The sequence below is a fragment of the Gossypium arboreum genome, chromosome 7, assembly GCF_025698485.1.
Source record: "Gossypium arboreum isolate Shixiya-1 chromosome 7, ASM2569848v2, whole genome shotgun sequence".
NCBI lineage: Eukaryota > Viridiplantae > Streptophyta > Magnoliopsida > Malvales > Malvaceae > Gossypium > Gossypium arboreum.
In genome coordinates, this window is record NC_069076.1 from 105944354 (window position 1) to 105959414 (window position 15061).

The window sequence follows — 15061 nt, forward strand, 5'->3', positions numbered from 1 at the left end:
TCAAAATTTTATATGTATAATTATATTAAAATTAAAATTTATGTATTAAAATATACATTAAATTAAAGTTAATATATAATTTTGAGATTTGTCTAATTATACGAGGAATGAAGCTACAAATCGAGTGGCAGTGTTGTTCGTTGGTATATATGTCACTCGTTCCCTTCCGTAATGATTAAAAAAACTAGTTCATTATAGCTGCTCTTGATAACATTGGTGAAATTAAACTAGGATACAATGTTGATACTACCAAATCTAGAGAATATTTGCTATATAATCCTGCAATGCAATTATGTACGTGTGGTAGCTTCCCATAATTATTACATATAGTAACAGCTAGCTTCCCATATATAATTTCCCTATACGTACAGGTTGACTTTGGATTCAGTTGCTATAGCAATTGCATTTCATGCCACTACCAGGTCTCAGAAAGAATAAAAATGAAACTTGCAATATTCTCACTAGGAGACACTTGCACCATAACAAAAGTATCATTGTAACGTTATTAAAGACGATTGTTATTAAATTAGTAGTCTCTACTTTTCGAATTTACAAATCTCACATTGAAATACATTTGGATCATACTTTAACTTAGTTTAAATTAGACTCTACTAAAGAAGCCAATCATGTTATTAGGACCTCACTCCAAACTGTCCTTTTCTTGTAAATAGCCTTCTTCCAATATCAAAATGATAAGAATAAAGACATAAAACTAGTTTACAAACCCCACATCGAAATACATTCAAGTCATACTCTATCTTGGTCTAAATTTCACTTTACTAAAAAGACAATCATGCTATAGAGGCCTCTCTCCAAACTATCTTTTCCTTAACTACCCTTCTTCCAAGATCAAAGTGGCAAGAATAAAGACATAGAAACAGGTGAGACATACCCCACGAAATCAACCATTGGTCACTATAAAACGCCATCTTATGCCTCCATCCTAGTAGCTCTCTACACTACATATCATGAACCACCATCATAGTCTACCACAACACCTTGTATAACTTAATTGTTATAATAATTGACACCGATTATGAGAAACTACATGAAAAGCTATGACTCAATTAACCTAAAACATCCTAGAAGTACAAGAAAACAAAACCAACAATGAGCAAGGTGATCAATAATATCGGAACCGATATTAAAACCAGAATGGGTAGGAGATAACCAACATGATCAGTAGGACAGCAATATTATCAGCCACAACTAAAGGTGGAATATCAGGTTATGTTGCTTACAACCAAAAAGATTCAGGCAAAACAATCACCCAGGTATTATCAAAACTATCTGAATCAACCTGATATTATTAGAGGCAACCAATCATCACAGCCTTAAGGGGCCAAGAACCCCACTATGCAAAATAATACTCCATGACACAATAATTGTAACAACCTTTACCCAGCCTTGATTTTTGGTCGAATAATGAGCATCACATTGATCATTGAATCAACATCGATCGTTTTATCTTTTAAACAATTCACTTCTAAACATAAGTTTTAATCATTCAAACAACAACTAAGGCATTCATAAATCATTATAAACGAAAATCAGGTTCAAAACGAGTTTAAAAATGTCGTTTGAAGGCCTATCTAGGCAATCAACGACCCAAGTATCGATACTAAGGTTGTGGGTATCAACACTTGGTCCAATTTTTAAACAAATTAGGTTCGAAGTTTCAATATACTGATACATTAGGGGGTTGTATCAATTCTTGGTCTAGAGTATCAATATTCGAGGCCATACTTGCCTCTCTTGTTTCTCAATTTTAGCTACTGTTTGCAAAGGTACCAAAACCATGGGTCTGAATACCTATACTCAAGCTTGAAAAGAAAAAATTAGACCAAAACAATACAGCTAAACATTTCTCAAAATAAAACAAAATGTACCAAACATAAACCCAAACCTTAACCAAGACATTTAGCATCCAAAATCACACTCAAATAAAATCATGCTAGGTAGGCATCATACCTCGACTAAATTAAAACTCAAAACCATGGAATCTTATCAATTCAAATCCTTTATCAGATTTAGAAGCAAAATACAAAAAATATACCATAAGTTCAGAAATAAGGCACACCACAAGGTCATAAACCACAAGTGCTAAAACTTAAACTAAAAGGTCCTAAGTACATCCAAAGCTAAAACCAAGAAAAAGTCTCTTCGAAAAATGGAATTCATGAAGACTTTTAAGATTGATGATACTCAACCAACAAACTCCTTGAAAGCTTCACTTGTGATTTGGAACGCTGAGCTTTCTTCAAAGCTCAGTGATGATCAACTATTCTTTAAAAATACCATATACAATAACTAAATTTTAAGCATACAATCGGCGTACAACGCAATTCGAGACAATTTAAATCAACAAATTTAGTAAATGCAACAATAAATTCTTCACATCAAGTATTCAAGAATAAAATTGACTCGTTAACTTTTTTTTACTCAAGCTGCTCTTTTTAATCATGTTCACATTTTAACACATTTGTTTAATGGTTTCCCTAAATAACTAAATATGGAAAATTCGTGGAAACTTATCAATAAACAAATGACTACGTCATGGGAATACTCCTGATGGAGACATCACAAAATGACTTTTTCTGAACCTCCGTATCTTCTTTTTAACATTATGACCCTTAAACTACAGAAAAGGCCTCTGTGGAAGCAGTATCATTAGTAGCGCCTCCAAGTTGGTTCGTCGCAAAGACAGTCACAAGGGACAATGATAGAGAAATAAGCATAGTTGAAGGAGGAGTGTCAATAGCTAGTGTAGGGCATAAGGAACAGTGATAAAGAAATAAGCATAGTTGAAATAAGCATAGTAAGGGCATAAGGGGCTGCAACAGTTAACATAACAACAACCATTAGAGTGGTTGTTAGAGTAGGAGTTGGCGTTGTCTTGATTGCATGGCAGCAATGTCAACCCCACCACCAACATTTTGCCTTTTTATGGATAGGGCGTCCTCTCTATCCAACTCTTGGAGAAAGTTATACCAGTCAAACCTGCTAGCTAACGTATCTGCAAAAAATTCACAAAGTCGTAAGTAAATAGAAAACAAAGCTCAATCAAGATCATACTGATGATAGTGTCATTACAAACCAGAATCCTCAATCTTAAAAGATTATTTGACAACCAAAGGACCTAAACTCTCCACAATCATACAAGGCATTGATTTGGGGCTCGTATAATTGTCAATTTCCCGGTCTAAGTCATCATCTTCCTCATTGTAGAGAACATTAATAGAAACACCACTTAATGCTTGGCAAACCTCCTTATTTTGGGGAATGCCAATACCGGTGTTAGATTGCATTGGGCGAGCCACCTTTTGCTTTTTAGAAACTTGGGGAGGTAAGATCAGCAACCTTATGCTTTTTGGAACTTGCGTAGATAAGGTTATAACTTCATTTCATTTATTGGAAGCCTTCCTCTTGGGACAACCACAAAGGAGAACTCAAAAAAATCCTTCAAGCCTCTTCAGCGTGCTTATACTCATTTTACCAATTTCATTTGTGGTTCTCAGTGGCCCACCCTTAGACTGTATGAATCGCACCTATATATGTCCAACTTATCCCTAAAGCTATCAATGACAAATAGAGCCACACCATTTGGGCTCATTTTCTTTAGGCAATGCACCCAAATAAGATTCAACTTTAGCAGACTGGTGAGGGCAAAACAAGACCCTGTTTGTAATGATCATACTAACCCATAGTATTGTCATCTTCCAAGTTGGGAACCACGCTCAATTTCCGACCAAGTTCCTTCCACAGTGTAAGAAAAAGGAAAGACGCCCATTTTATCCTCTAAAAAGATAAATTGACCTTTATTTTGGTACTAGTTGTTTGGTTTATCAAAAATTGGCAAGCCCACATTCTTGTATTGTTGGAAATAATAGTCATTGTTGGCTTATTTTGTGAGAGAATCGAAGGAAGTTTAGGTTCCAAAAGCTACTCAAGCAGGGCTCCTTCCCACTATTGTGGCAATCTAGGAAGAATGCCGCCAAGTGGAACCTTGAACTCTCAACCAATTGCCTTAGGGCTATGCCAAAAGAATTGAATGCCTTTACGAACGATGGGTGCAGATGCAAATGAAAATCCAGCTTAAAGATGTATAATAGCAGAAACATACTCTTTTCATTGTCTACGATGTTGCTCAATAGATGAATGACGTCTCTAACGACGAATCTATTTTATCATAGGGATCCCTAATCCTCCTAAATTGAAGAGCCCATAGCATATACTCCTTCACGGTTGTACACGAAATACCGTCGCTAATAGCTAGGAAGTCATCTTTTAATGGTTGATTATAAAGTATGACAAAAAAGCGAGGAAACAAACAAGTAAAAGACGTAAGCTTTCCTAAAAACAAAATTTGCAATGGGCAAAAATGCAACAAAAAAAACTTACCAAGAAAAAAAGAAGGAAATTGATGAACTTTGGAAGAAGATGAGACAAACACCAAAAAGGCAAGAAACTCAAAGAATGAAGTGATGATTCCCCAAAGTTTGCATAAGCGAAGTCTTTCTCAAAAGACTCAAGGCCTTTATATACTTTAAACATGTCGTGGAGATTACACTTTCGCCTAAAAAATACAAGCCTCATTGCTCTAAAATTTCAGTTTCAAAGAAGCTCACTTTATAATTATTTATTTATTTATACTATTAAAGAAAACCGTCACATCAGATTCAATCTTATCAATACTCTTGATTTACCATGGTGACCAACCCCATATCAGAATACATCTAAGTCATATCATGAGGTTAAAGTGAAGGCTTTTCTCGCTTTAAATACTCCCTTTTCCAAGATCAAAGGGACGAGAATAAAGACACAGAAAAATGAGACACAGATAACACAAGATCAACCATTGGTCATCACTCTTAAACACCATCCTAAACTTCCATCCTTAATTGCTCTTTGCACTATGTATGGTGAGAACCATCACCAAAATCTACCCAAACACCTTGTGTAACTTAATTATCATAACATAACTCAATAACCATCTCCAAAAGAACTCAACTCTTGTTTAATTTTAAGGGACATAATTAACTTGGGGAATATAAAATGTTGGAGTTGGAATGTTGCAGGAGCAGTATTGAATGATAAAAGAATAAGGAGAGATTCCCAGGGAGAAGAAGCATATTTATATTATTAGGGGAGGGAGAGTTCGAGCCTGAAACTGAATCTACTCTTGCATATATTATAACGGACTATAAATAAAGGTTTTAGATTTGAGAAGAGTGCACATGTATTCCCGACCTCTCTTGAGTCTTTCCAGGCCGATCTATGAAGCAAGTTGTGACTGCCTATCAAGTGAATGCATTAAACCCAATTCCTGTTAGACTTAATACTCTACCATATATCTCATTGCAGATGCGGAGCACCATCAAATGAAATCAAAATGATATATTTCGTGACCTCCAATCTTTTACACGCTTATGTTATTGATGTTGATATATATGTAAAAACAAGCTGCAGATGGAAAAGATGTGGGTATTTGCAAGTATCCATCAGTGGTTCTGGCCTCTGGGCTACCTATTAGTTGCATTTCTGATACAAAGCAGAACCTGTTCCCATTTCTGTCCTCTTTCAAAGCACTAGTTTCTTGCTTTTCATCAACATTGCCTGCATTGTAAGCATTACTCTTCCTCTGGTTGTGATCCTGCTCCGCTTCTTAAAACTGAATACGATGTCAAAGGGGATGCTATTTATATACATATAGATTCATTAATCTATATTTTATCTCGGGCTTTCGGCCCCGTAGATTCCAATTAATTCACCGAAATGCATATTGTACCTTGTATAGGATGCTGGTTCTCATGGGCTGCAAGGCCCATCCACTAACAAGATAGAACAAGTGTTAATGTATTCGAATTCATATTTTTTTAACCTAGAAAAAGGCGTTGTGCTTAGTTCAGACATAGCAAGGAAACCCTAGCAAAACCCTCCAGAGGAGTCTGTGCTCTGCTTCTACGTTCAATTTTCTTTTTAGTCTAAGTGTTTGTCTTTTCTCTCCATTTGTTATATTGCCATTTCCAAGTGGAAGAGGAGTAAAAGCAAGAGCGAAAATGGGTCTAGGAGAAAGAGGAGGATGGGATAAAAGCGAGTCCAGGTACTGCGGAGTGGAGACTGAATTTGAGGATGACATGCCTCGCCTTTTGTCTTACAATCTCTCCTCTTCCGGCTTTGATTTTGTTGTCGCTCCTTTGGTTAGTTAATTCGTTAATGCCGTTGTTTTTTTCTTAGGAGTAGGCATTTACCTAACGACTCTTTTATGACTTTCCCCTTTTGCGTCTGTGTAATGGTTAGATGGATCCTACTTACAGACCAAGCTTGTTGGAAGCAGAGAATGGTAGCTCTCACGTTCTGCCCTTTGCTGGGTCAGACTTAGTTTTGAGTCCTTCTCAGTGGAGTAGTCATGTTGTTGGTACGAACTTTTACTGGCATCCATTACAATTTTTTTAATCATCACATTTTCAACATCATGTCACTTAATTTTCTTGTCTTTTCTTTTTCCATTATTGTAAAGAGATTATGTATCTTAAAGATATTTATCCTTCAGCCCAGCAATCACTGTTACTCGAGTTGCTACTGATTGGATGTTTACGTCAATGTGAATTTGTTAATGTCTAGAATTGATTTAAATGCCCTCAACAGCTTCCTGAAATTTTCCAGGAAAAATCAGCACGTGGATTGACTTAGATTCAGAGGATGAGATCTTTCGGATGGATTCTGAGACTACTTTGAAGCAAGAAATAGCATGGGCCTCTCATCTATCTCTGCAGGTGTATATACTTTTAATAAGCTGTTTTTACAGGGTTGTAAGGTTTTGCTTGTATAGAATTGCTGACAGCTTGGCATTTTCCCCCCCTTGACGTTCAAGATTAGTCAAAGAGTAATTTGATGTTTTATTGTGAAATCAAATTTCAAATTCTGATGAATTGGGTTGACCTTATTATATCTGAAGAAGGAACTATCCTGCATTAGCATTCAATTCTAAATCATAATCCTTCAGTTTAACTGCAGGTGGTATAAATTTCAATAAACCTTGAGAAACTCACCAAAATTTCACCAACTATGTGCCACCTTGAAAGATTTTTGTTTTTATTTTTATAAAACTCGAAGGCATGGGTTATCCACATTACACCAAAATCACCACTTATTGTAAGTTTTATTGGAAATGAAACATATCTAACCTGAAAGTGGTTAGAATTGAATGATATACATGGATCTTAGAAATTTTACTTTATTTACTGATTACTCTGATGGCCATTAATAATAAATAAATGGCTCTGTTCCTGATGCTATTGTTGGCAAAAATTGAATGTTTTACTTGGATCTTCTTAAAAATCTTGATTTATATATACTGCTGGCTCTGTGGGCTTTAATAGTAGGATAATTGGCTCTTTTTCTGTTGCTATCTTTTTGGTACTTACCTTTCTTCTTTATTAGTAATTTATTTTGGTGTTGTATAAATTGTTAGTAAGTCTAATGTTAAGTTGTTGTTAAATACAAGTTTGATCTTAATGTTCTATAGCAAAAAGCAGAAGTTAAATAAATTGTAAGATGTTTGTTGATGGTTGCTATATGTATGGTGAAATGTCAAAGTTACTGTAGCTTTTGAAGAATTTTTGCTTCTTTGATTGGTAGCATATAATTTTCCATTTTATTGGCTACTGTAGGCATGCCTTCTTCCTTCACCTAAGCGAGCTTCATGCGCTAATTATGCTAGATGTGTGAATCAGATTCTGCAGGGCCTAAGCAATATGCAGGTGCCTTTTTTTAATCTGGATTCATTGTCAGAACCCATGCAAATTTTTGTAACATGTTCTGACCACTGTTTCTTCTTTTAATGTTTCCTCACTTAAGCTGTGGCTAAGGATTCCACTATTAAAAACTGATGAGGATTCACTGGATGTAGATTCTGATGATCTGGTGAGTGAAGTCTCCACTCTTGGTGTGGGTATCTTACCCTTAATGATCTGGATCCAACTATGCTACTATTCTCCTTTTCCTATATTCTAACTTAGGCGTTAAAACATTTATAATATATAAATAAATATATAAGAACGAAATTGTCAGTTCTGTTCTGTTGTCTACTGTATGCATATCTTCGAGGTCTGGATTTCTTGGAGTTCTTTTCAACTAAGTATGCTTATGAAGAAGTGAGTATAATATGTGTGCTTGAACTTGTTACCTTCCTTCCTCCCCCCCCCCCTCTTCTTTTTTTGTACAGAGAGACTCTTGGGAACTCTGGAATTCATTTCGGCTAATCTGTGAACATCATAGTCAACTGTCACTTGCCCTTGATATTCTGTGAGTTTCTGTCATTAGTTTTTTTTTTTTTTATTTGACCACACTTATGAAATAAAATGAAATGCAGTTCTAACAAAAAATGCGTATTCTCTAGGAGTACGCTACCTTCTGTGAACTCAATTGGACGGTGGTTTGGAGAGCCTGTCAGAGTAGCCATAGTACATACTGATGTAAGTATGTTCTGAGGGTTTATTTACTATTATTTTTGTTAAAAAAGCCAGGTCCGGCATCCTGTAAGGATGAAACTTGTCTTGAGTTTTTATTTAGTTTTAATGCAGATCACTCGTTGTTTTCCTGGATTTCTAATGTACTACTCTTTGCCAGTCTTTCCTGACAAATGCACGAGGTTACCCATGCCTGTCAAAGAGCCATCAGAAGCTAATTACTGGGTTTTTTAACCATTCTGTACAGGTATTGAAACATTTGCAAACGTTTCTTTTTGTCATTTGATGATTTTTATTATTTTTCCCATGCCATCCAATGTGTTTTCAGCTTCAATATTTATGTTTTTTTTTAAATTTCACCTATCATTGTCTTGACAGATGGTTCTTTCTGGAAAACCTTTACATAATATTCCTGCAGAAAGCACAGGTTCAGCTGCTAATCATATTGATAAAAATGTGAACAGTAAGTGCCTAGGTTCTTTCAATTTGCATTTCTTGCTGAGTAGTAGGTGAGTCTATTGTTGAAAAAGCTCACATTGCACCTTTCTGGATACAGGTGTGGAAAGACATCCTCTCAGGTCATATTTGGATTATGTTGGTTATCTTTATCAAAGGATGGCTCCGCTCTCGGAGCAAGAACGGATTGAGGTCTCTTTATTTTTCTTTTTGACCAAGATAGATTTCTTCCCCCAAGTGTTATTCTTGTTCTAACTCATTCATTCTCATATGCCAGCTTGGTTATAGGGATTTTTTACAGGCTCCATTGCAAGTGAGTTTTCTTCGTCTGTATTCTCTTCTGATTCATGAACTTTCCATTTTATTTAGGGTTTAGGGTCTGCTGAGAGCTAAATGTGTTTGGCTGTTGACACAAAATATAAATGCTGAAGTATCGGACAGTCTGATGATATAGCATCACATTTCTGCTACTTCCTTGCCACTATTATTATTATTATTTTTGTTATTTTTGTTGTTGTTTAAGTTAAAGGTTGATTTATTCCGCTATTTCAATGCAGCCTCTGATGGATAATCTGGAGGCTCAAACATATGAAACATTTGAGAAAGACTCGGTGAAATATATTCAGGTAGTGCAGTTTTGTGCCTATAGATAATTTCTTTAGTATCATTTTTTGTCCTTTCACCTCTTATATTATTGATTGGTGACAGTAGTCGTCATTATTTGTGTTATTTTATTTTATATTTTGCAACCTGAATGAATGTATGCTTATGTTTTACCAGTATCAAAGGGCAATCTGTAAAGCTTTACTGGATAGGGTCCCCGATGGGAAGGCATCAGCAATAACAACTGTAAGCTACCTGTTTATCATGCTTTTCTAGTTTGTCTGTTTTAGTTAACATATGATGATCTTGTTTTTCATTGGTGGTTCACACATACAAGATTTTTCATTCTTGATATTGATGTGTTTTCTTCTTGTGTAAAGGTATTAATGGTTGTTGGAGCAGGACGAGGACCTCTAGTGAGAGCAGCATTGCAGGTTTTTTTCTTATGTATTTTTCCAAATGGATGTTCTTATTCCTGCAACTTCTGTTCTGATGTCTTTGTATTCTGTTTGTTGATCTGATAGGCAGCTGAGGAAACTGGACGCAAGCTTAAAGTTTATGCTGTAGAAAAAAACCCAAATGCTGTGGTCACACTTCATGTGAGTTGCAGATTCTAGTTATTATGTTTCAAATTGTGGTATTTTTCGGTTGCTAAGATAATGCACTGTTAATTCCGCTAAAATAATCTGCTAGCACTGTATGAACTATTTGCATGTTTATGCATAGAGTTCTTTGGATGATGCTCCTCATTGCTTTTCTTTTTTTTGGATATTCAGCCCATGCTGATTTTACTAAGAGTTACACTCCACTCATAACAAATTTACTGTCTTCTTTTGATTCTTGTTTATTAAATTCAGGACTAGGAAGTTTATATGTAAAAAATGGCCTTTATAATGGCTTTGTTTAACTGAGAGGTAAATTGGAGAAATTGCTAATATGAAATTGTGCATCTATGTTTTACAATTAATGGGATTCAGTTAATTCTCCTATGATCTAGAAACTGCAATTAAATATGTCTTCGTTCTTTAGAAGTACTTTTGCAAGTATTACTCAAATATAGATCAGTATCTTCATTTGATGTAGCTGACGATTGTAGAATTTATGATTTGTAGGGATGAAATAGGTGTATAAGTTAAAAGACTTAAAATGCTTCAGTCATCATTGAGTCTCACCACCCCGCCTTGGTTTGTTAAATTTACCTCGTGTAAAAATATCATTCATCTATAGCAATTTTTTTCATCTGTGAAAAAGTTAAAGGATTAGGGAAGTAAATCAACTTCATGAGTATTAGATATTGTATAAATTTCACCCTTAAGCTGCAGAGTATTCTGCTAGTAAAAGCTTTTAAATTAAAGTCTGTTATTGTAGTTTGGTAACATCCAGCCTGTCTACTGATCATGGATGGTTTTCTTTGGAAGTCCCAATTTAGATATGAGGACTGTCATTTCTTGCCCAAGTTTGATGAACATTTAATCAGTTTTTTATTTTGAACATAATGTCATATTTGTTTAAACAGAGTCTGGTTAAACTGGAAGGGTGGGAAAATGTTGTTACCATAGTTTCTTGTGATATGCGTCTTTGGAATGCTCCTGAAAAAGCTGACATCCTGGTATGTGAGTATTTACTAATTGTGTTTCGTTTTTCATTTTTTTTATCTCATATTCTTTTCTTTTGCACGTTCATATTCTTTGACTTAGCTATGTTTGTATCTAGGTCAGTGAATTGCTGGGATCTTTTGGTGATAATGAGCTGTCTCCTGAGTGCCTTGATGGAGCCCAACGGTTTTTGAAGCAAGATGGAATTTCAATACCCTCGTCGTAAGTAAATGCTTTTTTTTTTCCTTTTTATCTTTTTAATGAGGCGGTGGATCATTTCAATTATGTTTCACTAGAGGATTCAGCCGAATTCTCTACTGATGATTCTGAACCCTAATCTGTGTGGATGTCCCAATAGATAGAAATCTAAATTCGATGATCCAATTTACAACTATTTTGGCAATATCAGTAAGCATCAGTGTAAATGACTTGAAATTTTCTGGGTTGTGTATGGACACCCCTTGTGGGATCCTAAATGGGCAAGCTTAGGATATTTTGGTTATGGTTCTTCAGCTTTGGCTTTATGTTTTGATAATTGTTTCATTAGTTTTGCTTAAATGGTTATTGGATTTCTCATGATAAACGGACTAGCAATCTTATAAGCATTACTTGATGATGGATATTTATCAAAGATTTGTTATTGAGTTTTACTCTTCAGATCTGTTATATTAGGTAATACTAAAGAAAATAATGGTCTTAATTGAAACATTAATATCTCAATCATTTGTTGAGAAAGAGTTTTTCGATTGGGTTACTGCCCTGTTGTGAATTACTGAATGGGAAAATTCTAATCTAAGTTGTAGATTTCCTAACTAAAGAGGTAATGCATTTATGTCCTTTTTTCTTACTAATGCCTTCTGTTTGTTTTATTTATTGCTATTATTGGTCTTCCTTTGCAAAAATGTTTTCAATATTTCTTCTTCCCCTATACTTGGTTTATAACACTTTGTATCAGGTTATATTCCACCATCAAAAGGCAAAAGAAGGAAAAGAATAATTAGGCAGTAATTCTCAATTTCTAAGCAACTGATTGTTAATAGTATCAAAACCTATTGTTAAGTGGTCAGTCTGATATCATAAAGGCATGGTAACTAAAAAATTCAAATGCATTCTTTTTGTTATGCCTCTCAGGTACACAAGTTTCATCCAACCAATAACTGCTTCAAAGCTATATAATGATGTATTCCCTTGTACCTATACTTTATTATTTCCTGGTATATTCTTTGAAGTTCTTCTTCTAATTTTTTTTCCCTTTTCTGGTTTTCACAGGTCAAGTCACATAAAGATCTTGTCCATTTTGAAACTGCTTATGTTGTAAAACTGCACAGTGTTGCCAAGCTTGCTCCTTCACAATCTGTGGGTCTATACTCTTTTATGTTTATGAAGCACCAGAATTTTATAGTTCTAACCTGCCCTTTTATTATAATTTGTACAGATTTTTACATTTAATCATCCAGATTACTCAACTAAGAAAAGCAACCAACGGTACAAGAAGCTTCATTTTGTGATACCAAGTGACACTGGATCAGCTATTGTACATGGTATGTAGCAATCAAGTCCACTTAATTTTCCTTCAATTAAATGTTCTAGAAAAATCATGCTGTGCACAGACAAATCTTTTGAGTCTCCATGGAGTCTGGTTTACACCTATTCCATGAATAATCTTGAAAATAAGTGTAGAAAATGGTATTACAGAATGAGAATCTTCTCTCTTGCTACTATTCAATTTGTCACAGATTTAACATTTGATTCAATTTTACAATGTTAGGTTCACGGCAATTGTTTTGAACTTATGAAGTGCTTAGTGTTGATGAAATTTTAGAGATGTCAAATTTTAGATGGTGTTGATGGTTACTACTGTCCTATTCTCAATTGGAGGAGCATTTGACATGGCTCAAAATTTATTTCCATTATCTATAAGAGCATTACGGGTCTATTGGTTGCAGTTTAGAAAGCTAAACTACCTTGAAATTTCTTTAGTAGATAGGAAACTAATTACTTAGAGAAATGTTTCTCTTGCTCATCATTTCAATTTGCATTCATGTTTATTTAAAAAAATAGTTTACTTGAACGATAATCATAATACATTTTTAGGCCTGACTGTTTTAAAACTTCATTGAAGGATTTGCTGGTTACTTTGATGCAACGCTCTACAAAGATGTACATCTAGGTATTGAGCCGTCAATGGCTACACCAAACATGTTCAGCTGGTATGCAATTTTCTTCTTCTTGGATTCTTTTGTCCAGGACTCAAGTTTGAAGCTTGATTAGCTGAGAACAAATTTGGAGTCAGATATTCTCATCTATTAGTTATCTGCAAGATCAGAAAATTGATTGACAAATGTCCATGCAACCATTTTTTGGCCTTTAATTGTATCTGATTTTCTATAGCGTGCACTTGTTGGAAAAGTCCCACAATGAACTGAAAATATGATTTCGTTGTTCAGTAATAGTCTCACCATATGCATAGTTATTATAGATGTCTGGTTCTGTTTGCTGTTTGGGGAGCAATTAGATTTCTGGTTTTGCTCAGAGACCACGAGAGTGGTGGTTTGTTTTATTTTACTTATTTCCAGTCGTGAAAGCTATTTTAATGAAGATTCTTACTGGCTTGCCAGAATAAGACACAGACTCGGTTTATTTAGAAGTTGAACTAGTGAACATTGCTTATAACCGAGCATTGCTAGAATGTGGGACACACCTTACCATCTATATCCGTTTTTGTCAAAATTTACTCGAATTTCTTTCCTTTATAACCGCACTTCCATAAAATTGAAAATCTTGACTGGTGTGGATGGGCAGGTTTGCAATATTTTTCCCACTAAGGCAACCTATATGTGTTCAACCTGGATCCCCTTTAGAAGTACATTTTTGGCGTTGTTGTGGTTCTACCAAGGTGAGTCCTTTCCCTTTTATTGTTTATAACATAGGACTTCCCTTTTTTGTGTTAAATTTTATTATTTTAAAACCAAATTACTAGTTCGTTGTAAAATTGAAAAAGTTAAGGCTGTTTGGTTGGGTGGGGCACAAATGTGATGCAGGTTTGGTATGAATGGTGCGTGACATCTCCTAGGCCATCACCTATTCACAACAGCAGTGGCCGATCATATTGGGTAGGACTTTAGAACCATTCGGTTGTGAGGAGAGGGAAGATGTATTTGCTTCCTCATTACAGGTCAAAGCAGGCAGCGACCTTCTATGGTTTCAGGTGTGGCCTTGGAACTGAAGTAAATTGAGAGTTGTACTACCTTTTTGGGTGGATTTAGATGGGGTTTCAGTTTTAAATTCTTAGTGTAATGTGCTTGTGCTGTGATATTCTCAGCACTGTAGTGTCGTTTCTGAACATGATGGATGGATTATATGGCAATTCAATGTTCAATCTACGAATCAGGATCCTTTTTACACTTGATCGAGTTTGAGTACAGACTACATGGAAATGATCAACTTACGTGAATCTCTGGATTTTATTCTTTCAATCAACATCAATTAGTTTAAGCCAGTTCAAGCATCGAATTTCTTATTATTGTTCTTTTACTGATTCATGCTTCACTAATGCAACCGTTGTTTTTGGAATTGTAAGTGTGCCAATTGCTAAGTTTGAAATGTTTGGTTTTATCGAAACAGTGGGGTAGCTTTGTACGCTGATTTTGGTTTATCTGCACACCATCAAAACCTTATCAATGTCATGTCCAAGGTATACAAAGGCAAAATGATTCTGTTTTTACCTTCGACAGCCTTCGGACCCTTGAACTTTAACTTCATATTGATATAATGTTAGTAACAAAAATTTTCACAAGTCATCTAACAGAATATGACCAATAAATATCATTTTCCTTTGTTAAACTTACCAAAGATTATACTTTAGTTTGCATATTGTTAGATCGGGATTAAGAGAAATTTGAGTTTTGGAGTTTTCATTATAATGACAACCAACAA

The 15061-nt window shown here is 35.0% G+C and overlaps 1 protein-coding gene and 1 long non-coding RNA gene across 2 annotated transcripts; one reads left to right on the forward strand and one right to left on the reverse strand.

The window, feature by feature from the left end:
- Nucleotides 1–2355: 2355 nt before the first annotated feature.
- Nucleotides 2356–4710, reverse strand: LOC128295527 (uncharacterized). Its single transcript, XR_008286019.1, has 2 exons — nucleotides 4402–4710; nucleotides 2356–3016 (listed from the first exon to the last, which is right to left on the reverse strand). It is a non-coding gene; the product is annotated as an uncharacterized LOC128295527 (long non-coding RNA).
- Nucleotides 4711–5233: 523 nt separating this feature from the next.
- LOC108450507 (protein arginine N-methyltransferase 1.5) lies at nucleotides 5234–14624 on the forward strand. The gene is made up of 23 exons (XM_017748168.2): nucleotides 5234–6200; nucleotides 6301–6418; nucleotides 6667–6776; nucleotides 7674–7763; nucleotides 7861–7926; nucleotides 8228–8307; nucleotides 8402–8477; nucleotides 8632–8718; nucleotides 8850–8934; nucleotides 9028–9119; nucleotides 9205–9240; nucleotides 9485–9553; nucleotides 9708–9776; nucleotides 9911–9964; nucleotides 10055–10129; nucleotides 11047–11139; nucleotides 11244–11347; nucleotides 12257–12305; nucleotides 12395–12481; nucleotides 12561–12666; nucleotides 13248–13335; nucleotides 13928–14021; nucleotides 14167–14624. Exons 1-23 carry the CDS (start codon nucleotides 6060–6062, stop codon nucleotides 14248–14250), a joined length of 1953 nt encoding a protein of 650 aa, XP_017603657.1. The 5' UTR covers nucleotides 5234–6059; the 3' UTR covers nucleotides 14251–14624.
- Nucleotides 14625–15061: the final 437 nt, after the last annotated feature.